General features: G+C 43.3%; 1 protein-coding gene across 2 annotated transcripts in view; it reads right to left on the bottom strand.

Moving 5' to 3' along the window:
• Positions 1–27,338, bottom strand: part of LOC148884936 (transmembrane protein 132C) — a 38,777-nt gene that overhangs the window by 3,199 nt on the left and 8,240 nt on the right. The window contains exons 3-10 of one of the 2 annotated variants that reach the window (XM_089020484.1): positions 20,799–20,835; positions 19,914–20,725; positions 10,263–10,406; positions 6,320–6,509; positions 5,057–5,200; positions 3,088–3,296; positions 2,002–2,293; positions 999–1,190 (exon numbers count right to left, since the gene is read on the bottom strand). In XM_089020484.1, the coding sequence (XP_088876610.1) occupies positions 999–1,190; positions 2,002–2,293; positions 3,088–3,296; positions 5,057–5,200; positions 6,320–6,509; positions 10,263–10,406; positions 19,914–20,707 (1,965 nt within the window). In that variant the 5' untranslated portion in view covers positions 20,708–20,725; positions 20,799–20,835. Of the gene's footprint in view, positions 1–998; positions 1,191–2,001; positions 2,294–3,087; positions 3,297–5,056; positions 5,201–6,319; positions 6,510–10,262; positions 10,407–19,913; positions 20,836–27,338 lie in introns of both variants that reach the window. The other variant, XM_089020483.1, reaches the window with a different exon arrangement.

Raw genomic sequence — 27,338 nt, 5'->3', positions numbered from 1 at the left:
TAATCAGAGTAGCCTCAGGAAATGGTCCTCTGTTCCCCCCAACCTTAGACAATCTACGACTGGCCCGATTGCCCCATTTGCTCTGGTATCAACTCATCAGCATAACTAAGCCTATGTGGTAACGCTCTCAGAAGTGTGTTGTAAGCATGATCCAAATTTAACCTCACCCCACCATGGCGATTTAGTGAAGGGTTTTGCTGTTTTATGAAAATAGCTTCTTTTACTCCCCTTTCAAACCATCTATTTTCTATGTAAAATCTTAGCGAAAGAAAATAGATGCACTGGCACCGCCGACCCTGGACAGTCGTAGTAATATATAGGGCCATAGCTACCAGCAAAATTGTAGTTAGCTGACGAAGCCTCTTGGATAAGAAGCGAAACGTCCGACACCTTCAAAGAAGTACAGATGACGGCTGAAGAAAACTTTTCGTCAACAAGTAGTCAGGGTTAAAATGACTGTAAATCTGCAGGAAAATAATTAATAATCATAAATAATACTAAATCACATCAAGACTTTGGAAATAACAGCGCAGGATGAACCAGATGACGCACAAACTCATTCTCTAAACCCTCAGCAAGGCTTCAGTAACCCAGTATGCAAACAACCTCTGAAAATAACTCTGGAAAATAATATACAAAAAAAATATACAATTATATATGGACTGTATAATATTTTTTGGGGAATTGCAAGTACATCCTAATTAATCCGAGACACACGAAGGAAAATTGGCAAAATATCTCCCAAAGACAAGTCATATTTTCTCTCAAGGGGGAAAAAAAACCAGTTGCCATTTGAAATGATAATTACCAGAATAACAAAGACGTTGGCTGCTTGTATATGCAAATCAAAGACGAAGGAGTCCCAATATTAATAAAGTCATCATGGGAATAAAAATCAAAAGAACACGGCTTTTAATTATCACCATGACTTGGATTTGCGTATCAAGGCCTTAGCGTCTCGCTAGCAACGCGGAATACGCTACGTGTACTTGTAATACCTGCTGGCTCGCTTCCATGACTTCCTGTGTGGTTGCCGTGGCGACAATGGCGCTGTTACTCCCCGGGCTGAGATGAAGGGACAGCGACAGGCCGGAAACCAACTGCGCGCCGAGCTCCGTCACGCTCACTTTATCATCTCGCACCCGGATTGTCCTCTCAGCCAGGATCAGGGATGTCAGAGGAGACAACACCTGCAAGACACGGATTTTTTTTTTTTTTTTTTTTTTAAATATGATCGATAATCGACAGATCATATTTAAAAGGTTCATGCTTAGAAGGCCCGCAATGGAAGCACAGAAAATCTAGGCTCAGTCTGTACAACCTGTACCAAATATAGCACTGAAGCAACTTACGAACAAATTCACCTTACGAACAACCGTTCGGAATGTAACTCATTTGTAAGTTGGGGAGTGTCTGTTTTGCATTGTATGTTGGGCAGCCGCCCTCATTTCAAGCTCATATAACTTCCAGACCCATTTAGGAATTAACTTTTTTTTTTTTTCCGAAGAGTGTCTACGGTTTGTAACGCCATATTGAATGTTTTTGTCAAGTCAATATTCTGTTGGTCCTGCAATTCGAGCGACAGTGACAAAAACCCTGGCACTGGAGTGGAGACATTTTTGCACAGCGTCTGCCAGTCAATGAGTGCTATCCAGCAATCTTGCTAGCTATCTGGCTGGCTGTCTTGCTAGCTAGCTATCTGGCTGGCTATCTATTTGCTATATAGCTAGATAGCTATCTATTAGCTAGCTTTCAAGCTATTCTGCTTACAGGTTGTGGCGTGTGGCTGCCGCTGCTCACCCACAGAAAAACTGATCATGAGACCGTAAAGTGACCTTAAACTGTCATCTTCATGGAGGAGATCTGGGCTTGGGCGGAATTTACGACTTGGTAAAGTCCTTCATTGGCCAGGTTACAAATCGATCACTTGATGGAAAGGACAACCCATTAAAATGTCTATGTTGTGTTGTTTTGTAGTTGTTGGCGCTTGAGAAATTGTACCTGTATTTTGGTCACCCCGGCGCTTCGTCCAATGACCACTTGGCCCTCCCACAGTTGCGCAATCTTTGGGTCATCCACCTTGAGGGAATCCTTCACCAGTTGCGTCACATCCACCTGCCAGTCGCTGCCCAACAGGAAGTCGTGGCGGCTTTGCTCGTCGCCGGTGTCGTCAACTTTGTCGCTTTCGGACACGAAATGCGTAAGAACTTGCAGCGTGGTGCTTTGGTATTGAGCCACGCAGGAGTTCTCCATACGATCTTCGGCTACGTCGCCGTACTCCTTGAGGTCGTATCTGAAGCAGGAGTACGTATAGTACATCGTAAGTCGGATCTTACCTGTATACTATAATAGCATAGCATAGCACAGCATAGATTGTATAATATATTGTATAATATATTGTATAATATATTATATAATATATAATATATAATATCATACCATATCATATAACATAATCTAATCATGCATATCATATCATATCATATCACATCATAGAGTAGAATAGAATATATTTTATAATATATTGTATAATATATATATATAATATCATACCACATCATATAACATAACATAATATAATCATGTATATCATAGCATAGCATAGCATAGCATAGCATAGCATAGTATAGTATAGCATAGCATAGCACATCACATCACATAACATAATATAACATAAAATAATATATAATATAATATCATATAAAAAATAGAATAGAATATAATAGAATATATGAGACAATACAATACAATATGATGCGTTAGAATAGAATAGAATAAGGTTGAGCGTGGGGGAGGGCCATGTCGAGTAACCGATCCCACAGTCCATATACGACACGTCCTGATCCGTTTCAGCGTTTTTCTTCAAAACGTGGACTCCGATGCCTCTGCGGTGCTAAATTGTAATCCCTGCTCAGCCGTGGGCAAAGGGAGGGCAGGGGACCGAGGGGGGCAGGGGGGTATCTGCATTTGTGTTAGCGTGCCTCCTAGTGGGGCGCTCTGCAATTCACATTTCTCAGATTCACCTTGACTCCTCAAATGAGTTTTGAGAGAATCCGGAAAGCCAATCGTCTGGGTCACAAGCCTCACCTCGGTGGTCCCGTAGCGGGAGGAACCCTCCAGCCTTTGACTTGATTGAGTTCCGGGTCGGCCACGTGGATGAGTAGAGGGAGGCGGGGCATCCACACGTTCATCTCCAACTGCGCGCTAAGGAAGCTATAAGTGAAGTTGAGCATCACCTTCCTCTTTCCTCGCGTCTCTTTGCCATTCACAAAGACGTAGTCGCATCTCTCCGACACCTTCAATCCGACACAAGCAGGGAAGAAAAACACACTCTTTTTATGATCAAATCCTCACACATGGCTGCCACTAAGACTTGTGTTAGCTTGTGCGTCAAGCTAACACAAGTCCTGCTCACAACTTGGACATGAATATTTTTTGCAAGATCAAATTATTGCAAGAAGCGAGATGATGGTCCAACACAGCAGATGGAGCTGGGCAATAAAACAGACGCGTTCGATCCCACTGGAAGGAGAAAAAAAAACATAAGCTCAAGCTAAATTGGTGAGCGACGGGATGAATTTGAACGACAACCAAATTGGCGGATGTTGCCTCATTTTCTTCCAGTCACGACGCATCCAAGAAACAACGCCGCAGGTGCTCATCGACCGCTCAAAAACACCAAAAATCCTCCGCAAATCCGCCAAATCAAATACAGGAAACATCCGACTTACGACCGGCTCCATTTACGACCACCCATACTTACGACCACGACCTCCAAAAATGTTAATTCTACACCTGGCATCGCAACGTGCTAGCAGGCTGGAAACGTGTACGACAATTTTGGCCAGCCAGCATCTCACGCTCGCACAGCAATCGACTGCGTGATGGCACCAGAGAGGGGGAGGGGTGCGAGTCATTTAGCCTCCAAGTCTCTATTCAACATTTTGAATGGATTTCGACTTACGACCATTTTGACTTATAACCGTTTGGTAGGAACGAAACTCGGTCGTACGTCGGATGTTACCTGTACTTAACTCACTCACTACCATAGCCGGATTTATTCGGGAATTGAAAATATGACATGGAGCGGCAGTTCCGAATTTGTTCGGGTTTTGGTTTTCTTACGGGGGGTGCCGATAAGCGGTGGTCAGACCTCTGGCAATGTTTTTTCCCTTCCACGAGGTTCCAGCATTTGCGTTTTGTCCATGTTAGCATGTTAGCACTTTGTTCCAGCTTCAGCTGTTGTTAAAGCGCTATATGAACCAATATGTATGCATTGTTTTTTGTACATCTGCCCCCATTTCAAGCTCATATAACTCCAGACCCATATTACTTGGGAATTAAATCTTTTATTCTGATGAAAGAAGAGAGTCTAAGGTTTCTAACGCTGTCTTGAATGTTTATGTAGTCCTCGAACTCAATATTTTGTGGGTCTTGCAATTTGAGTGAAAATGACAAAAACCCTGGCACTGCATTGGACGCATTTTGTTTTTTGCAGATCTGTCTGTTAATTTCGTTTTCCCCCCCTTTTTGTCACCAACATCGCCGCCAAGATTGTCAGTCAGGTTTGCGCCTTTGCATAAATTATTTGACAGACTTCCTCACAGCAGGGAAGAATCAAAGTGACAAGAACCTCTTCGGATGACGAGCACCTGACAGATTGACGATTGTGCTTCCAGCCAAGGACTTTCATCATTTTGAAATTTGAAAAACACGGTGGATTGTTAGAATTGTGAGCGTGTCAAATCTGGGGGACGTCAGTCTGACGATGGCAATTCGACATTCAGTCCCTCGGAGTAACAATGCAATGGATGAAGCGGCAGAATTGAAATCGATGCAAGCTAGATTGTTAAATCAGACGCCAAGGTCAGCGTCATTGTGTGCAATGTAGCACTTTGCTACGCTGACTGTTTGTCTAGAAAAACAAATAAAACAATTTCTAGAAGAGCTCATGGAAAGGTTGTGGCGGGACATTGATGAGGGCATATGACGACTGCGTTGTGATGTTAGCAACGATAGCGTCCAAAGTACACAAAAAACCCCAGCCGCCATTCACCTTAATGACTTGCTCATCGGTCGACCTGCATTCCACCGACTCGGTGACGTCCGATACCGCTCCGTCTGTTCCCACGGTGACAACCTTTACGGGCACGGCGACTGTTCGCCCGGTGAGCACGGCTGTGTTCAGGATTTCGGTGTCCTGCGAAAAAAAAAAAATGGCGATTTTTGTTTTGGGGAGGGATAAAATGTCTACAGATTCAATTAATTGGGGTTGACTTGACTGTCAGCAAGTTTACAGCTAATAAAACAACATCAAGAAGCTAACGCTAATGCTTTTGCACTTTTGACGCCCGTAACCTAAACTAAATCCTGTGCGAGAAAAACCGAAGCTTACAAGTGCCCTCGTTTGCTCTCTTTGTCTCCGTCTCTTCCCTTTCCAGACGTTGCTTGTTTAGGATTATCAAGAAACAAGCTTAGTGCGCTTGAACCCCCACGAAAAAAAGTGAGAATTAATGTTTTTGAATTAACGTACGAAAGATAAGGAGGTAAAATAAAGCCATGTGTAAGCACAAGTGGATTTCATTAAGCTCTAAGTGGCAAAGCAACCAAAACAAAGGTCGCCGGATGTCGATTTGAGGGCACTTAGCATGCAAGCTAATTCTCTGCTCCGCCATTTCTACTTTGATCTTTCTTTTTTCAAAGTGATGTAAAGCTGCCATTATATCAAATGTCCAAGTGTGTAAATGATGTGCAAGAGTAGCGTTCCCCCTTTGGGCTTATCGGGTTCTTTAAAGGACAACCGACGCCTCGGACAAATTATCTCCATAATTTGTAAAATCACTTCAAATGACTTTTACTGAGTGTATTGTGTGCGTTTTGCGACACTTGAAGTCATTTTTCTTGGTGTTTTGCATTTGACTAAAAATATCATCCTGCGTGTTTTGGCTATTTTAGATGCTTTAAAACGTCGTTTTTCTGATGTCAGTTAGGACACAAAAAATGGTGTCGTTTGTCCTTTAAGCTTGCAGACGACACGAGCGCCTGTTAAAGACGTGGTCATCGTTGCTTCGGTCGATCCCGATGATGACATCAATCTTTTGCGGCTAACGTTTGATTGAGGTCTAATGATTCTTGATAAAGGCTCTCGATTCATCCTCTTGTTTAGCAAATGTTGGGCTATTTGCTAATGAGGTCTAATTAAATTGCGGAAGAGCTAGCTTACGTTGATTGAATTTCAAATGAGGTGATTTTTTTTTTGGGGGGGGGGGGGATGCTACGAATGCTAATCTAATGATTAGCGTTTTAGCTCTCCGCTTACCATTGCTAGTGGGACGATGCCGCCCAGATCTTGCGGTGCCAGGCGGAGGATTGTCTGAACCTCGCTTGTCTGGTTGCGGGTGAGCGGATATTCCACCTGCCAAGTCACCTCTCGACCGCCCTCGGGTACCATCAGCCCGTTTACCTCCAGATCCACCTGCAAGACTCGCTGGTAACCCGTCGTCTCCCCCCTGGGGAGAAAGTGAGAAGAAAAAAGAATTTAGATGTTAATAAAAGAGGCAAAAGGGACAATAAGAAGATGTAGAAGCTAAAGTAAAAAAAGTCCAATGAGGTAGAAATGAGGTGATAGTCGAAAATGGAGTGAGGAAGTAAGATGGAGGATGGATAGATGAGGGAACACAGGAGCAAAAATGGATTAAGTGGAACGCGACATGGAGAGATAAGAAAAAGAGGTTAGCAGAACAAATGAAACCAGGGGGAAAATGAGGAGGAAGCAGTGAGAAAAAGATGTGCGAAGACCAACGACAACAAAGATAGTTTTTTGGGTTGGTTTGATAGCTCGATGACATAACACAAACAAGGTAAAAGAAGCCTTTCAAACTGGAACAGGTTTACATCCAATTACTGGGTGATATATTTCAAACTGTCACGGCAACAAAAAAAAAAAAGAAATAAAGAAACGCCCGGTAGGAGATAGCAGAGGAGGATAAAAGTCAGTGACAGACCAACACAAGCTGCAGCGGTTCTGAACGCTCTTGAAAAATAGTGCCGCATTGTATTGTATTGTATTGTATTGTATTGTATTGTATTGCATTGCATTGTATTGCCTTTATGTAGTTCCATCTAGTGGAGGCCTAACATAACCACAGCTGTGGTTGTAACTTGTATTTTATGCGTACGATCTACATAAGAAAACAATTTAAAAATAGGCCATTCATTGAAGTTGTGCCTTATAATGCGGAAAATACGATAATTTTTGGATATGACAAATGAATAATAATAATAATAATAATAATAATCAATTTAATTTATAAGTGCCTTTCAAAACTCTCGAGGTCACTTAACAGTCACCGGATACATTTTTCTGTAGGTGAGCAGCGGCAGCCACACGCGCCAGCGTTCACTCAACCCTTTATAACTCAAATAGATAGAAAGTTAGCTAGCTAATAGAGAAATAATAGATAACCAGCTAGTTATCTACCAATCAGATAGCTCGTAGATAAGTAATAGATAGCCAGCTACCTAGCTCGTAGATAGGTAATAGATAGCCAGCTAGATAGCTAGCTAGCCAGAGAGCTAATAGATAGCAAATAGATAGCAAATATATAGCCAGCTAGGTAGCCAGCTAGGTAGCCAGCTAGCCGGCCAGAAAGGTAATATGCTATTAATATAATATTGAAAAAGGCAAATTCTGCCCCCTTTTGGAAGGGAAAAAAACAAGGGATGTGAATCAAACAAGCGTCTAAGTGAGCATCTTGAATCAAGGAAGCTAATTACAGAGTGTCCATTCAACCTTCAGTGCGTTTTCTTGTTTCAGCGTTCTGTTCTCTCTTGCTTTTCTGAGCACGACTTTCTGCCACTTTTGTGGCTCATTTGCAAATTGCAGCTGTTTTAATTACTCCTACTTGATTGTGCCCAGCTGGGACACGGCCGAGTCTTGCAAAAAATACATGATTATTTTCATTTTTCCTTCACAAACTTGGACTTCTGACGCAGTTGCCTTCAGCCATTGAGTAAATGATGACCTCCGCCAAGAAACTTGTGTTTGGAACAATGGAGGAGCGACGTTTGATGAAGTGCAACTTGGTACGGGCGCGGCTAAAGGATGTATTTTTTTTTTGCTCTCCTGGGGCACAATGGTGGCTTGACCGATACGTAGATGGAGGCTGAGAAAAAAAAAAAAAAAAACACTGAAAGCAACGATGGCTAGCGATCTAACTAGCGAATAGCCAGCTAGCTAGATGTCTATTCGCTATCTATTAACTAGCTAGCGATCTAGCTATTAGCTATCTACTGGCTATATATTAGCTAGCTAGCTAGCTTTCTATCTGTTTGAGTTACTGTACTTCCGGGTTGAGTGAACGCTAGCGCGTGTGGCTGCCGCTGCTCACGCAAAGAAAAACTTGTCCTGTGACTGTAAAGTGACCTTGAGAGTTTTGAAAGGCGCTGATAAATGAAATGTATCATTATTATTATTATTATTATTATTGTTGCTGTTGTAGTTTTTATTATTATTATTATTATGTCCAATATTGACTCAGGCAATGAGATTGACGAAAGAGCAGTGTTGACAAAAGCAAACTCACTTTCTACTTACTCGGCGGTGATTTAAAAAGCAGATTGTCCCGTTTCTGTGCGTATTTCTTGTAGAACTTGCTATTGATTGATGTATTTATTTTTTAAGTCCAATCAAAGCCGATCAAAGCTGTTCGCTGCCTCCTCACTTGCCCTTTATCTGCAGCCAAAGCTAGCGCTAGCGCAAGTGGGGGATTTGCCCACAGACAAAGTGGAGATTGGCCAGGGAGTCTGCTCTCGTTTGATAAGGCAGCTTTATTGCCCACCCCGGATTGCCCTTCCACGTAGATCCTGTGATCCACTTCATCTTGCCATGAATCAGCCGGCGGAATCGCAGGCTCACAGTTGACGTTTCAAAGCTAGCTTTGGCATCTACTTTGTTCGTTGACAACTTGTCATGGAATTGTTATTCGATTTCTTTTTTTTCAATGGCCAAACTGCCCCGTTTTTCCAATCTGCTGACATTCGCAAGCCGTCTTCAACTAATGTGCCGAAGAACTCTTTGAGCGCAAGTGACAAGGCGATAACAGATAGATGCAAGCTAGCGGCTAACTAGGGAAGCAAATATCCCTATTTTCAGTTAGCATGCTCTCAGATCAGATGTGATTGTCACCCTTTAAAGGGGTCAATATCCAACCTCGGACAGCTCGGTGGTTAAGTGGTAAGCACGCTGGCTTCACATTGCAAAGGTTGTGAGTTTGAGTCCCGCTCCGGCCTCCCCGGGGAGAACGTACAAACTCTGAAAGAACGATTTGAAGTACAGATGACGGCAGAAGAAACCTTTTCATCGATGGACCACTGAGAGCTTACAGAGACGTATTTCGTTGATTGACGGAAAAGTAATTTTGATCCAAGCAATCCAGGAAAAGGAATGAATAAGTCTTATTCTATGAAATAAATTCAAAGTTGCTTTATCAGCATTGGAGACCAAAAAAATATCTCGTCGACATGTTGCGAAGGTGCATGAATAAGAGCAGCGTGAAAGTAATTAACGTTCACGCATCCGGCGGCGGCAGAAGGACTTCTCCACAATCTGCACCTGATTGCACTACAGCGACCTTTCATTTAACCCGAAGGAGGCGATTGGCCCCGCCTGACGCCGCCATTGATTGTAACGCAGTCACTGGCCATTTAAGTTCGGCACGGCGCAATCAGGAAAGAACAGCGGCAGACTCTCGCTTGACCTCGCCGGCCAACCGTAGCGCATTAAGTATTGAACTTCTTTCTTGTTCAATCTTGGCTCGCGGTTGTTCCGTCAATGATTGAGCTTCCTAATGACTCTCGGGTATGAAATAAAGCAGCTTTATGGACACATCGTTACTAGGTTAAACAACGGCTGTTTGCCTCGGGTTGCATCTCCTCGTCTGGTGGTGGCGAGGAGTGATGAGGATGTTTTCCACAACACGCGTAGCCTCAAGCTACGTTATTGTTAGCGCGGCGTGAGGAAAATCTAGCAAACGGGGTGACTACGGACGTCACGAGAAGAATAAACTCAGATGCATTGCGTAAACACATGCATGAAGCAGAGTGTAAACTTTCTGTGATGTGATGAGTGATGATTCTTTTTAGAAACGCGGTGTCTGAGCTTCATTTCAGTTGCAGCTGCTCAAAAATGGAAGTTTTGACATTGGAATATCTCCGGTTTGTATCGATTCTAAAGGCCCGGGAGGAGGTCAAGCGAGACGTACCTTTGACTGAAGCCGTTCTCCTTTCTTCGGCAGTGCAGGGTGACAATTCCGTGACCTTCGCTTCTGACATCTTGATTCACCGTCCACAAAACCGGGTTACTGGCTCTGGCACCTAGAAATGCCACGCCGTCTTTCAGCTTCACCCTGGAGAGACGACCAGTTCACTCGGTTCAAAACCAAATCATATTCAGAGTCTGTCAAGTATTCTGTGACACGGTCTTGGAAGCTTCTTTCACACACACCATCTAGGGTTTTTTTTCCAGCTTCTGGTGAAGTTTAAGTTGACACGTCTATTGGGCGGCTAAGCGCCGTTAATAGGTCATCGGATAGAAGCCAAAAGCAGAGTGTGACGTTTGATACCAGAGACTCAGAGCCCAAAAATTTACTATGATACATCTTGTGAGTTTGAAAGAAAACCTTACGATATAGTTGATAGGGCGACAATTCTACACAGATTTACAGTCTTTGTGGGGGGTCAAAGGGGGTTTGAGCCGTATCCCCAACTGTATTTGGCATGGAATACTTGATGACTATAGGCCCAAGCATCAGTAGTAGAAGACCGTTGCGTATCACTTTGAAATCATTCGAGTCTGCCGTTCCACGGGAACGGCAAAAGCCACAGAAGTAACACAAGAAACCCGACATTAATGGGTACAAACGATTTAACGGCAATCTTCATGTCGTACGTCTGCGATCAAGCAGCGTTTCTTTGATGGTATCCAAGCGACAGAGGCAATAATAACTCGTGTGTCGCTCACGGTTCATGACGGACGTGATCAAGCTTGTCGTCGTCGGTGTGGGAAGAGGGAGGGAGTGCACTGATTGCCGGCCGCCGGCCCTCTTCAAAGCTTGCTACCACCTTATCAACGACAAAATCGTCAATTGGCGAAGGACTCCATGGGGGGTTCCGATCTTTTAAAAGAGCTGAAGTTTTGTTTTAACTAAGCCGTTAGCTGATGAGTCAGACGCATCAATGGTCTGAAGTGTTGGGTTTATTGAAGAAGATGGCTTTTGGAAGAGAGTAATCAAAAAGGATACGGATCTACTGCCAAAAATAACGATCTGTAAGAACAAAAAGATGGACAATTGAACCAGCAAATAGCGTCTGTGTCATTACACCATTTTACACTGGACAGGGGAAAGCCCAATTCTGACTCAATGCCTATAACGCAGTGACGGAAACTGGAAGCAAAAATGAGACTGAGCTCATACAAGCCACGAGTCTGCAAATCACGTTTACGTTTCTGTCAAGCGGAACTTCCGTTTTGCCCCGGCGAGATGGATTAACCAACAATTGGTTCATCAATTTTAGATAGCAGCGGTACCCAAACCCTCAGTACCGGTCCGTGGGTCATTAGGCTGCCCAAAAAGACGAAATAACTTACAATACTTCTGTTTTATTGATTTCTGAGTCTGAACTAGGTTTTATTTTGAAAAAAAATAATAACAAATACCAAATTCTCTGTTATATCTGTGACCCACGTAAAGATGGCATTGTCCATCGTCCAGTCAATCCTTCTTTACCATGACAGTCCAATACCGAGTTTGACCTTCTTGAGAACAATCCAAAGACCTTGACAAGTTTTTGTTCACTATCTACAAGGAATGGCGTGTTGGTATTGCGACGCCGGGGTTACAGGTCATAAGCAGAGTTAGCTAGCTGCGTTCGACAGGACGTGTCATTGCGCGACTATGATGCCATAGAGAGCGATTGGTGGAAAGACAAGGGGGGGAGGTTCATGAAAAATGGATATCCATGTTACTGTCTGCAAAAACATTCCTCTGCGGCGACACGGCGAGCTAAGCACGGGGTGTTAAATTCCGTGACTTCCTGCATCGACGGGTTGAGATTGTCGGAAGCGACAGTTCCTTCCGTCATGACACACAGCTATAGCTATCTATTAGTGGTCTGGCTGGCTGGCTAATTATCTAGCTAACTATCTATTTATAGCTATCTGTTACCTGGCTAGCTTTCTATCTATTTGAGTTACTTCCGGGTTGAGTGAATGCTGCCACTGCTCACTCATAGAAAAACGTATCCAGTGACTGTAAAGCGACCTTAAGAGTTCTGAAAGGCACTTAGAAATGAAATGTATGATTATTATTATTATAAATAATAAGTTGGCAAATCACCTTGCTCGCAGGCGTGGTTCTCGGAATTCCCGATTGAAATATGCGCCGGGCGCGTTAATATTAATGTAGCGTACGCTATGGGAAACAAAATGGAATACAAACAATTAGAAATGAAGTGACTCAGGGCGGCACGCGCAAAATATAAACATTGACGCAGAGTTGGGGAGGCTCCTTATCATCGTGTTGTTGTTATTTTTCAATTAGTGCTTCTGCACAAAACAAAACAACAATTGTGAGATAAGAATTTTGCTTTGATTGATCAGGAGTGGTCCATCGATGAAAACTTTTCTTCAGCCATCATCTGTACTTCTTTCATGGTGTCGGTGTTCTAAACTTATCAGCAACGGTGGTCCTCACTCCTTATCTGGAGTTATCCGGACCTCACAAAAACATTGAAACTGGAATGCGTGTGTGTGCGTGTGCGTGTGCGTGTGTGTGTGTGTGTGTGTGTGTGTGTGTGTGTGTGTGTGTGTGTGTGTGTGTGTGTGTTTTCTCAGTCCAATGGGATGATGACACAAATGGGTGTGACAGTGAAACACCCTAATCTTGGCTGTGATCATAAGGCATGTGAAAATGGAAGAAAAAAAAATATATAATATATTTATATATGTGTATTTTTAATACATGTAAGTAGATGATCAGTCTAGTGGCCTACATTTAGAATGTGATGATCCTATTTGATGTTATGGGATTTGGAGGATTTCAGATTACCACTTTTATATATAGTATATATTTTTTTCAAGTGTGTCATCACGATGGCTTTTTAGTTCAGTGTATTTGCGACAAACTTTGATTATTTATTTTTTTAATATAGTTTCAGTTTTATGATGGCTGCTAGGAAAATCATTTTTAATTTCTGTAGATTATGTGAAGGAATGAGGTCACGGAAGAGCAAACATCTTTTTTTGTGGCAATTGGAGGCAAATAAAGTCATCTGGATTTAGACAGAAATTTGAAATCAACTATGCGATGCTTGAAAAAATGTATCTGGATAAAACATATTTTGTTGTTGTTGTTCTTAAATCTCGATGCTAGCGATGCTACTGTCCTGTCGCCCCCTTGAAGATTAAAAAAACAATGAAAATCTGTTTTTCTCTTTTTATCAGCTGTTTTTCTCATTTATTTTTTATTACACAAAGAAATATTCAAAATTCTCACATTTACACAAAGGTTACTTCCGGGTAGAGTGAACGCTGGCGCGAATGGCTGCCGCTGCTCACTGTAAAGTGTCCTTGAGAGTTTTGAAAGTCACAGTGCAAAATCTTTCATTCGCAATTTCAAAATATTGTATGCCAGGACCCTCGAAACCAATCACGTGACCCCTCCTTGTTGTTGTTTTAATTTATATTTTTAGGTCAAGTCCCCTCATTTGAGAATCGTAGATCCAAGACAGAAAATTCGACATCGGTACTGTCGGGCTGACCATATAATCCCTTTGCAATCCCATATTTGGACGGTTGTACAAGAGGGCCAAACAGTTTAATCGCAGGATGCGAGTGCGCCAGATTAGAGTCAATTTGTAAAGATGCGGTTGGACGCAAGGTGCAGATTAGCATCGATCCTAGCGCCCGTGATGCTAACGTGGACCAGACAAAATTTGGCGCTCACTTCTACCACAATCACACAGCAGGACCGTCGAAACCTCAACCGCCGCTGGATGTTGATCGAGATCCCTTCATCGATCGCTCCCTGAGGCGGTGTGGTGTCCATGCGTGCCTGCAGGACCCCTGTGGTCCCTACACGCCATTTGACTGCACTGCAGAGGGTGGACTGGACTGACAGTGAATTTCAAAACGAGCGCACCCTAGCGTTGTTTGAGTCATTAGGATAAGTGCTTCGCTTTACAAATGGGGAGAACGAGACTGCATTTGACCTTTTCGGAGAGTTTATTAGCTATAATTGCGTCGCGACGAGCTTTCGTTCTAATACCCAAACAAATGGCACATTTCTGGTTGGCGTAAAAGTGAGGGTACTACGGACTATCTGTGCTTTAACCTTGAACAGGTCATTCACGCTAATGTTTTGGTTTCAGCCCCGGCGTGCGGAATGGCAGCGGATAACCCCTGCAGACCAGAAATGATTGAGGTAAAAGACGTTGGCGAGCGTTGGCGTCATTAATTCCGGCAATGAAGCAAACGCGGGTGTCGTCGCGGACGCAGAAGGGCACCAAGTGAAAGTTAAGCATATGCGCCGCCATGGCACAAACAAGCTAAGTACCCGCGACGACATCTGTTGGCGGAGTGGCTGGAAGGTATTTTGCTCTACAAGCACCCCGTCGAGACTCCAGCGATCGTGTGGTGGAAATTTGGCTGGACCAGCAATTGCAGGATTGAAATATGTCTTTTCTGCCAATAAAGCGCTGGTCAGACCTCTGGCAATGTTTTTCCCTTCCACGAGAGGGAGCAGCATTTGATATGTACATGTACAACTGCAGAGAACACGACATGTATGTTACTACAAAAATGTTCGTATGTATTGTTGTCGGGGAGTGTCTGTATTGCATTGTATTTTGAACAGATGCCCCCATTTCAAGCTCACATAACTCCAGTCCCATTTAACTTAGGAATTAACTATTTCTTTCTGATAAAGAAGAGAGTCTAAGGTTACTTATGCTGCATTGAATGTTTATGTCGTCCTAAAACTCAATATTCTGTGGGTCTTGCAATATGAGTGAAAATGACAAAAACCCTGGCACTGAAGTGGACACATTTTTTTAAAAAGTGTCACTTCCTCAGGGGTGTGCGGTTGGGGCGAGATGGGACGGGTGTCTGCGTTTGTTTTCGGGATTAGTGTCAATGCAAAGATATTTATTTTGAAAAAAGTCGAGATGACAAGCACAACATTTCATCATTTCCTTCCCGTCGCCCCCCCCCCCCCCTTTATTTCTTCGCCTCAAGTCTCGCGCTAAAATATGCACGATTTCGGAGTTGGCGTAGCAGCTGTCAAGTTGGAGGTGGGGGCTAGGGGGGTGATCAAACTAATCAAAGTAAATCCTTATGAGAAACACGGAGGATAAACAAAATGGATAAAAATAGAAAGGACGAGCTTGTGATTGTCTGGAGGAGAAACGGAGCGCAAACTTGCCAGTCGAGTTTATTCTACCGCAACGTAATCGTCAGGTCTGGCAGCACTCCGTTCAATACCGGCGGCGCGCAATGCACAAGCTCAAACGAGCAGAGTGGGGGAAAAAAAATGGGCCTTGTTCCCATATACGGTCATTTATGAGATGACCATTATAGTTTTGGAGAATTTTCGCAAGGTACAGCGCTTAAGTGTATTGGTCGCGGCTTGGAATTGAAGCGATTTACAGCATGTGGAAGAGAAGATGTGAGACAATCTCTTTTCGTCAATGGATGCTACAGCTTCGTGTTTGCTTTCGACATTTAGCTTGTAGCAAGAGGTGCATTTTCCACCATGATGTCTCTGATCCACTGGTGAAAAGGAGGCTTTGATTCTCTTCTTTCATCTAGAAAAGACTCAGTTAAGACGGCAGGTAAAAGTTCGAGACCGTCAAAATAAAATCGAGTATTGCCACAAATCCGACCATGATCAAATGTGCAGGATGGCAGAAAGCTAGTTGAGGTTTCAAAAATTCTTCCACGGGAGTTTAGAACAGGAATTGAACAGTGTGTCTCACTTGTGCTTTTAAAACGATGGTGGAAGACAGTCCGAATAAAATGGTGACCTCTGACTTTGTAGCTATTCTAAGTGAACGCTACCTAACATACCTCTGAGACAGGCAGCTTTTATTTTCCAAAGGACGATGGAGCAAATAAGAAAAAGAAGACAGGCTGCAGGGTAACGGCAAAGCAATAGATTTTTGCCCCGGCACACCAAAAACATAAATCCATTTCACAGCAAATTCCGTGAAAAAAAAAACGCGACGGAAAATCATTACGGTAGAAAAATACAAAGATTCAAATTACTTGCCGCGGGCAAGGCGTGATTGCTTCGGTGGTAGCGGAGTCCGGCGCAGAGTCTACAATAGTCAGCGCGTTTGAAACCCCCGCGGGGTTTCAAACTGCTAATTGCTGATTGCAAATGCTGTTTTTTTGCAAATGCTCGATAGCGACCCAGCTAGCTAGCTTGCTTTCTTTCTATTCGGGTAGCTGGCTAATCTGGAATTTTCTGTATTCTCTTTGTCTTTTCTGTAATACTGTACAATAGCTATCTAGCTAGCTATTAGCTATCTATTGGCTTGCTAGCTACCTTTCTATCTATTTGTCTTGCTATTCTATTTGAGTTACGTTTCAAGGAACCAAGTGAGTTAATCCGAGACGAGGGTGCGAAAAGCGGCAATGAAGACTTTGGTCACGACACTGATCAGATTATTTACTGACTGCCACAAAATGGGGTTAGCGGTTAGCTTAGCTCCGCTACATGGCAACTTGGAAGACGCTTTGCCCAAAAATCACATTTTATTTAGCCTCGCCAAAATTGTTTTTCGCATCCCCGCCGAAAGCTAGCTAAGCAATCTCGTGCCTGACGCTAACTGTTCTACGCTAGCACAGCAACAAATACCTGAATACCTTCAGCGTTCCAAGATTAGCTCTTTATTTGCATTCATTGGCAAAAAAACAAAAAAGACTTCCCCCGGGGGGGCAATGTGAAGAAACACGTTGCATTGTTTAGTCAAAAATTACATTCCAGCTGGGGAAATTTACGATACGAAAAGCCCGTTAATTTGTTCAGGAGGAAATGGTGTTTTCATTTGCATGTGGGATGAGGAATGGCTTGGGGAAGCCTTCCCAACCTGTTACGCCATTTCTCCCCGAGGCTAATGAGGCACGGAATCGTCCGGAATTCCACATTCCCATGGGAGCCTTTAGCGTGATAAACACACCGTTGACTTTACAGTTGGCACAAAGCAGCTCATAAATTGGAGAGTCACTGTACTGAGGGTTGTGATTTTTTTAATTGGATTAATTTATTTTACCTGACGATGATGCTGTCGCTGCATGACACCTTCTTGGACAAGTTATCAGAAAAGAGCGTGCACGTTCTGATGTGCATGCATGCATGCATGCATGCATGTATGTATGTATTTATTTGTGAATCTATTTATTTATTATCTATTGTAACATTTAACTCATTCACTGCCAGACATGTGCAAAAAATATGTATTTATTATGTATTATGTATTGTTTATTATGTACTGTTTATTGTGTATTGTTTGTTATTTATTAAGTATTAAGTATTATGTATTATGTATTATTTTTATTGTTTATTGTTTATTATTCATTATTCATGTATCTATATATTTATTTTTTTCTTTATTTGTGTAGTTATTTATTTATGTAATCACAAGTTAGACGTGACTGTGCTGGAGGTTGAGATGCATCAGTGGGAGTGAAAAAATAATTGGGCTGAGATGGGATCAGGTCCAGACAACATTGGCTAAATGCTTAATGATGCCCTCGCTGCTGCTGGGGGAGACGATGGGGGATGGGGGGGGGGCACACCGCAGCTACTTGTATGATGAGTCGTCCGTCTACGGTCACACCCACACAAGTCGCATTGTGTGAAGTAGAGTATGTGAGAAAAAAAAACATACTTGACAAATCACGGCGGCTGAACCACCTCATCGTGGAGAGTTCGACCACACAGTACAAGCTTGACATGGAGGACTATTATTTTACTCAAAGTCAGGATTCGGCTTTATTATTACACTGCACTATGAATAAAAATGACAGAATTTTCCGGACGATAAGTCGCTTTGGAGTATAAGGCGCACCTTTGATGAATGTCCAATTTTGTTTTCATATCCAGTTGTGCACCACATGATAAACATATAGAAAAGAAGCTATAACAGTAGCTGCAGTTGCATGACTCTCTTGTGTAAAAGTCAGAATTAATTAATATTGGATCATCCAGATGTGCGATTGTCGACTTTGGTAAACCTGCAGTCCGGTTCCGTCAACTGCGGTCTACAATTCGAAGGTGACTATTTTGGCTACTAATAAAAGTAGTTTGGGAATATTTATGAAGGATAGCTTCGAAAAAACCACCGAAGGGTACTATCCATGAAAAGGTTTCTTCATCCATCATTTGTACTTCTTTGAAGGTGTCGGACGTTTCGCTTCTTAACCAAGAAGCTTCGTCAGCAAACTAAAGTCTTACTGGTAGTTTCGGCCCTTTATAGATCCCTACTGTCGCTGGGTACTACGCACACCAAAATACAGATCTTCAATTCCAATTTGCAGACGCATTGTGGAAAGTGTGATTCAGGCGCAGTGAACGCTAACATCACAGGAGCGAGAGAGAAAAAAAGCAATGAGGTGTTTTTTTGGGGGGCGGTGGGGTGCGTTGGGTGGGGATTCCCGCTCGCTTCACGGTTGACAAATTGCCAAGGCACCGTGTCACAGCACCGCTTTGAGGACGCTAACGGTTTCATCTTTCATCATTTAGATGTCAGGAATACAGAAAGCCCGGCGGATATATTCCGTACGCCTTCATTGGCATCAAACAAGGCAAAGCAATTAAAGTCTTTCTGAGTCATATTTCATACGAGACCAGGCTTGGCGGATCAATGGCGGCCGCTACGGTGTGGAATCGCTTTCAAACAGACAACGGTAAAACAATCGTCACAAATTGTACAAAGCGACCATGACGGCGTTGGCCAGTCAAAACAAATCATTACAACACGTTGGAACTATTTGTTAGCCTGCCATCGTCTCTTGGTTTTCAAAGCTACATTACCGGCCGGCCCAAATAAACACATCCCGGGTGGGGATCGTGGCAGTGTCATGGCAACAAAACCCGCCATGTAAGATCGTGTCGCGGAAAATGAAAAGCTCATCACGCACATACACACATCTTCTAATCTCTAATGCGACACTGTAATCCACAAATTTTGCCAACTGCCGAGCATTCGGATGAAGCGCAATGCAATATTTTTCAAAAGCCATAGTGCAGAGTAAAACGGTTCAGGGTCAACCTAGCGAAACACACCTAATGTAGCCTAAAAACATTTTTTGGGCTAAACAACAATTTAACAACTTTTTCGGCAACATCAAAGCTAAAGTCAGACAAGAGTATGAATCGGCCACTAGTCAATAACGGAATTATTCTGAAAACGCTGCTGAAGCGAACCGGAACCTCAACCCTAGGAACAACAGAGTTTATCCTTCAACCCGTATCAGACCAACACTCACAAAAACGTGTCACGAATCAAATATAACTGAGGACCATCGCCACGAGTCATTTTTTGAGTCACCATCAGCATCGACAAAACGAGTCACAATCATAACATTTCACGCGACGATAACGCTTTGAAAACTGCAAATGTCACTGAGCTCGGTTGACGTGATGATTAAACGCTGTAATTACTTTGGAGGATCCGACTGTTGCAATTCCGACACACCAAATCACGACTGTGACAGAAAGTCAAAGCCATCGATCGAAGCGTTCGCGACGTACCGATCGACGGGAAGCCACATGTTGACTCAATGAGTTTTGGATTGATGGCGTCCAACTAAAATCTTGTCTGTATTCTATACAAGAAGGAGAATCGCTTACCTGAGGGTGAAGATGTGCACGGTGGAAAGAGTCGATAGAGCCAGAAAGGCGGATAAACTTTCTCTCTGACGGATGGGTTTGGACGGCACCATGACCAAAAAGTCACCGTCCAGTTTTAGTTCCGAGAGTGGCTGAAAGAGTCGGACACTCCCGATGCGTTGCATGGGGGTGTGCCCCGCGGAATATCCTCCGGGACCGCGCTGCTCCGTACGAATAGCGCTGCCTCTCCGCGAGGAGTCCTCGGCGTTGCAATCGCCGGTGTCGCCGCTTTGAACCGTGTAATACAGTTCCACGGGAGTGCCTTGGGTCTGCTCGGACATCCTGTGCCGACCCGGCCTGACGGTCGGTGGGCTGAACCAGCTCGCCAGAGGCTCCAGCTCGGCAACGCAAATCCCCAGTTCGCCTTTCAGCCTGCAAGTCCCGCGCACCTCTTGAGTTTCGTGGAAGGCAAACATCCTGATGCAAGGCAGCTTTTGGATGGCGCTGTAATCATCCCAGTCCCTCCCCGCGATGTAGAACAACACTTGGACCTTTGGCCAGCTGGGGTGAATCCTCTCGTTGATGACGTACGTATGAACCTTCCAGTTAAACGTGAAGAGCGGCGTCAGGGACGGGGATGTTGGCACCGTGGAGAAAGTGGACAAACCGAAAGGCCCCGGTTGAGTCTGCAGCATCTCCAGCGGGATCGGCTGCTGGACGGACAGCGGGCCGTAGCTTGCGTTGACGTAGGGCATCTGTCGAGCCTGGTGGATGAAGAAGGACTCTGTACGGGCCCGTAGGCTGCAATTCCTCATTAAATCCTGGTTGGCCTCCTGGAGGAAGAAAGCTGACTCGGCATTAAGGATCCGGTAGCTGACAGGCAGATAGATCGGCACTGGGGCGTACCTCTGCAGGCCCTCCGGGATGGCTTTGCTGTCCATGACTAGAACAGACAAAAGATAGCATAGCATGGGGATGTTATTTCTTTGCTCTTTTGTTCCAGCAAACTGAAACTCTACAACGGATATCTGTGAAAAAGTTTCTTCAGCCGTCATCTGTACTTCTTTGAAGGTGTCGGACCTTTCGCTTCTTATCCAAGATGCTTCTTCAGCAAACTAAAGTCTTACCGGTAGTTTCGGCCCTATATATGTATCCCGGACTGTCCAGACGTGGCGTGCCGGACTCTGCCTAGCATAGCAGAGTCCGGCACCGCCACTCCTGTACGACTGAGAGCTGACACAGACGTCTACAACGGATATTAAAAATAATACGTGACAGACACGCAAACACTTTTACGGACCCCTTTAGGTGAAAGAGTATTTTTTTCTAAAGCTTGAAATGAAAGTATCATCATAAGTCAAAGTGAAACACACAAGCTTGTAAGGAGCCATTCACCGCTACTCTAATATTGACATGCATAGACTCGAGGCAATTATAGCGTTTGTCAAATCCATCGGAAAATGTTAAATAGTCATTCAGAAAAAAGATCATTATCTCGAGCGGCGGTACTTGAACATTTCAACTCTTGCATCGACTTTGCCACCCTGATCGCAATCCGTCTGAATCTAATTGACTGCCGGTGCAAATGTTATGTTTGTTTGGTTTGGAATTCATTTGCAGTTCATTGTTATTCTCCATGAATTATTATTATTATGATTATTTTTTGCCAATCCACGTCAATGTTTCCTCATCGGCCATCGTGCTTCAGATCAGCAAGTGAAAAGACTGTGAAACAAGATTCATTAAAAGAAGACGTACAAAGACCAGCAGACTAGTGAAGAGTTCACGCTGGTCTGGACACGATTTAAAGACTCTTTGGCCTTTGTGTTTGACAGCAATGGAGCCAAACGGGCATCTCCGTGGATCAATTAGAGAATAAATATGTTAACCTTCTGCATCTGTATTAAATTCCATTCAGGTCTGAGGACTTCTTCTTTTCCTTTCGGCTTTTCCCTTCAGGGGTCGCCACAGCGAATCAATGTCCTCCATCTAACCCGGTTTTGTGCATCCTCTTCTCTCACACAAGCTACCTTCATGTCCTCTTTGACAACATCCATAAACCTCCTCTTAGGTCTTCCTCTCGGTCTCCTGCCTGGCAGTTCAAGGCTCAGCATTCTTCTCCCGATATAGTCACTCTCTCTCCTCAGGACATGTCCAAACCATCTCAGTCTGGCTTCTCTGACTTTCTCTCCAAAGCCTCTAATATGAGTTGTCCCTCTAATGTACTCATTCCTGATCCTATCCAACCTGGTCACTCCCAAAGAAAACCTCAACATCTTCAGCTCTGCTACCTCCAGCTCTGCTTCCTGTCTTTTCTTCAGTGGCACTGTCTCCAGTCCAAACATCATGGCTGGTCTCTGAAACCCTTCTATCACACATCACACCTGACACACTGATGTTGACACGCTTCTTCACATCTTTTCCACACGCTGCACTGCTCTGGACAGATGACCCCAAGTACTTAAAATCTTACACCTTCTTTATCTATTCTCCCTGTTTGAAAAAAAATAAAGACTTATTTCTCAGCAAGGGCACAAATAATGAGAACGAGCCATTGCCTTGAAAGCTTTATGCATGATAAACAGGAACCCGGGGCAGAACCTAATTACAGACCGATTCAATAAAATAATATGCGTCAGTAATTCATGTCTAGGGTGAATGACAAAGCTCCAGAAATGATAAGCATGAATTGATGAACACCAAAGATCGGAACTCATTTGGGTTTTCGGTGAAGCCGTAATCATACCGCGTGTTTTCTTCTAACTCTTCTTGTATTAAAATACATCCGGCAGAAAACCCGCTGAGTGATGACACTTTAGCGGTTGATGCCTCGTGATTTGAAAGATGCCCAAAACGTGGCTCAATGTCAAGAGAGGCGAGCAGGTCGTCGGCGCTGGATCAAGCGCGCCGAGCTCAACAGATTATGTTTTTCCCCGATTGGCCCAGACGCTTCGTTGGATGTGACACACTGTCCTAGTTACAAAGTTCCTATGACACAGATCAAACCAAAATCCCTCTTTAAGGTTGGAAAGCAGTCAAAAACAAATGTCGTTGGCAGATTTTGCCTGATCTGATGACACGGCGAGGGTCGTTATGAATAACGCAGGCGACGGCGGTTTGATTTGCAGCCGCGAGTTAGCCTTGGATTCCGTGTCAGTAGCTACTGGACTTGTTAATCATGTTGGCTGGCGGACCGCTTCTGCAAATGGAAAAGGAAATGATTTGTGAAGATAGGTTAACCCCCTCATTTCCCGTGCTAAATCCAGGTGGTAAAAGTCTTGCGAGGAGAGGATTGATGGCTACTGGCAACAGGCCAGGATGCAGGCAGAAGACTCTGACGCTCGCGCGTGACCTCATCACTTTGTTTACCAAGTCTTGCCTTCAGCATTTTGGGTCCTCGTTTCTTATCCCACTTAGTCAAAATGGCACAGCGAATTAACAACTTGGAGACTCTTTGAGAAAGAAATGTTCACTGTCTGCCAAACAGTTGAGATAAGCACACTGGCGCATGCACTTTATGGATTTAAATTTTGCTTACAAGCTGAGGGGGAAAAATGGCCGCACAATGGGACATTTTAACTCTATTCGGTACTTTTTATTTTATTTTTATGTATCTTTTGGAATGTTTTATTTCTTAATTGTTTTTGTTTTAATGTTTAGTTTATTTTTTTTCAATATATTTTTTTATTTGTAATATTTAATATTTAATTTTTAATGTTTTTATCTTTTAATGTTTTAATGTTTTAATGTTCTAATATTTTAAAGTTTTAGTGTTTTAAGGGTTTAATGTGTTAATGTCAAAGTCAAAGTCAAAGTCAGCTAATGTGTTAATCTGTTAATGTTGTAATGTTTTAATTTTTATGTATTATTTATTTTATTATTATTTTTGTTATTTTAACATTTATTCATATATTTATGTATGTATTTATGTATGTAGGGTAAAATCTGACGAGGCAAGGTTTCCTGTGCTAAGATTAAATATCTAGAAAAACCATGGTCATTTGATGAAGACATATTTTAAATTCTGCTTCAAAAATTGGCAACATTCATCGTGTGAATGGACAAGAAAAGAAAGGAAAAGAAAAGAAAACTATCAGGAAATAGTTGTGAAGCCTTCCAGCCGTCTCCTGCAGTTTCCCCTCCGCTCAATCTGCACCATGTAAACCCACCGGAGGGTTCCCAAGCAACAGCGCCTGCACAGGCAAGCCTTCCTGTTGAAAGACACATTGGGGGACGCCAATGGACTTTTTAATGCCGGTTCAGCCCGTGGAGACAGGAGGTGAACGGCGGCGTGGGGGAGTACTCGCAAGTGAGGCATCGGTTGTTTTGAGCTACGAGATGAAGCCTCTCCAACAAAATGCTGCAGAATGTGCTGCAAGAGCAATTTGGCTGGCGTGTAAAAGCGCCCAAATGGCTAATCAAAGGCAACACTTTTAACTACGCCGAGCCATTTAATACCCTCGATTACCTTAGAGAGCTTTACGTCTGTGTAAGCTCTCAGTCGTACAGCAATGGTCCATCGATGAAAAGGTTTCTTCAGCCGTCATCTGTACTTCTTTCAAGGTGTCGGACGTTTCGCTTCCCATTCAAGAAGCTTCGTCAGCAAACTACTCTCTAATAGTAAAACTACTAATCCCTGCGGCGACACTGATAGCTTCTATTGTCCCGATTGCCCAATTTGCCCTGGTATCACCACATCAGCATAACTAATCCTATGTTGCCTAAGCAGTCTATTGTACGAACGATCCAAATTGAACTTCACCCCTACCTCAGAGAGCTTTGCAATGTGACTACTACCACCCCCCCCCCCTGAAAAAAAATACTAGCCTTGAAAATGACTCAAACAAACAGCGTGACAGTGACGGATGATGAAACAAACACAGATTCAATGGAGGAAGACTTGCCTCATAAATAAGTACACAATTCCTAGCTCACCTGTTCCATAAACTGGGGATGTTTTGTTTTTTTCCCCTCCCCCCCCTTGCACAAATGTAACTTATCCAACGGGAATGGATGGCTCAAACGTAGCAAGGAGAAAGGTGATCAATGGCTTGGTATTTATACGCAATTTTATGCAGTCAAATCAATCGACTCTGGAAAACGGCCATTTCCTTTTGCAAAATGCAAACCTCATTGTTTTTTTTTCCATTTGGGCCCGCATAGGAGATCTATTAAATTGTTAAAAAGAGTCCATTTAATTTGCAACTGTATGATTAAACAAGTTTCCCTTTTGCTATTTTTCATTATCAAGCCTGAAACAACTTTGCACTGCTAAATTATACGGCGGTCAGAAATAAAAAGGGTGTTTTCAAGCATTTCATCTGATAACTAATTAACCAAGTCTGTAAATCAAAAATCCAATTAAGTAGCGTATTTATTCGAGTATAACACAACCGAAAAAAGAATTCAAAAGTTTGGGTGCGCGTTATAAACGTGGACACTTGAAGTCGTTTTTATTGGTGCTTTGCATTTGACTAAAAATATCAGCCTGCGTCTTTTGGCTATTTTAGATGCTATCAAACGTTTTTATGATGTCAGTTAGGAAATGGTGTCGGTTGTCCTTTAATGCTTCATCCCTTCCAGGAGGGGGCAGCATTTCTATGGCTATTCTCGCCCTTCAGTTTCGAATCTCGGATCACGCACATTCCTTTTTTTTAAATTGTTGATTAGCATTTCTTTCGCTACGCTTCATTTCCTTTCCTCGCCCACACTGAAACATTGCCGTTTTGCATAATTACCAATTTCCGAGAGTTTACATTCAGTGTTTACATTGTCAATCATTGATTTTTATCACAATGCTCGGTCTGAGCCGAGAAAAAGTCAACCAACATTTTTGTGTCGAATCACATTTTATCTTCTGCTGCTGATGACAAACTTTTGCTTACTCTTTGTCTTTTAGCCTCCCTTGAAGCTGCGTTTTGATTCCACGATCACCGTAAACGCCGATCTCGCTCTGCGTTTACGCAACGGGGCCCCGTCTGTGTTTAGCGGAGGTGGTTATCGTTGCAGGGGAGAATTTTTCAAGGCTTTGCCAGTTTGAATGCGGACGATAAGAGGCTGCTTAGATATTGATCTGTTTCTCATCAACAAAGTGCTTCTCTTTTAAGAGCCGTGCTCGGCTTGCCGGACACCCAAACAAACGTGAGACGAATACTAACGCATATGGGGGACAAATGCGCTGTGCACCTATTGATCGACAAACATCAAAAGAAGAAAACTGAAGTGTGATTATTATGATTGCATGGAAGGTGGGGGTGGGGGGGGGGCAACAAGAGGGAAGACCACGGGTTGCCAAAAATATTTTTGGACACTTCAGAAAAGTATCTATCCATTTACCGCCCATTTCCAACGGAATTTGGGCACCTATGTGTGCATTTTCTGGGACGCTACATTGGAGTCCAGACGCCTCATAATGATACAGAACGACTTCTTTATTCGATTGCAAACATTTATGCTTTCCTCTTCGGAACTATTTGAATCATATTCATAACTGGATGAGTAACAAGAAAGCATCTTCTCCCAATCTGAAGCCATTGTTTTGATTCTGGAGCAAGGCAGTGTGTGACCAATAGTGATGTCACAAACAAGGGGGCGGGACTTTCTGAATCTCCCCAGTTTTCTAGCTCATTTTGTGGCAGTTTTGGGACACTTTAACTCATTTTTATTGGTTTTGCATTTGGCTAAAAATATCAGCCTGCGTGTTTTGGCTATTTTAGATGCTATAAAACGTTTTCCTGATGCCCGTTAGGAAACAAAGAAATGGTGTCGGTTGTCCTTTAAGTCAAGTTTGCACATTAAACTCACGGAGCTCGTGCAATGTTGATAAAATGTCACTTTGCATGTTTATCGTCTCTTTTCCCCATTAACTTTTATTTTTCCAGCCGTCTGTCCTGTACTTCTATTCAATTCTGGCTGTCTTTCCTCTCTTGAGAAAAAAATAAAAATAAAATCCACTCCCATGGCACTACATCACAGAAACTGCAGTCCCCGTCTCGCAGATAAACAAAAGAGAAGAAGAAGAAGGAAAAAAAAAAACATTTCCCACTGTTTGTTCCACGTTCCTAAAAGGGAAAACTCACTTAGATACGCGTAGAAACCAGCACGTCAACACCAAAGAAAATAACGGAGGCGCAAACACAGCCACGCCGAGGGAGTTCAAAACACGCCGCGTACCAGCGACCGTCTCCGTACGGTTAGCTAACACCCCCCTGCTGCGCTAGCTACGCCGTACGCAATCTACAATGGTCAATATTTACGAGCAGCCCGGAGAAGACAAGCATCAAGCTCGCACCTGCCGCCTAGCTAATTAGACGCGGTTGTGTTTTCATTTAGCCCGGCGTCGAGGCTACCGTCAAACGCGTGACGGCTTCCGACAACGCTAGAGTCGATGATCACAAGACAACAAGGCGTAAGGGCTCGTCTTTCTTTCTTTTATCTCGTCAGTCG

This window comes from Hippocampus bargibanti, linkage group LG18 (assembly GCF_051943395.1).
Source record: "Hippocampus bargibanti isolate YZ-2025 linkage group LG18, ASM5194339v1, whole genome shotgun sequence".
NCBI classification, from domain to species: domain Eukaryota; kingdom Metazoa; phylum Chordata; class Actinopteri; order Syngnathiformes; family Syngnathidae; genus Hippocampus; species Hippocampus bargibanti.
The sequence above is the reverse complement of the archived record's forward strand: the minus strand, read 5'-3'. Positions and strand labels throughout refer to the sequence as shown.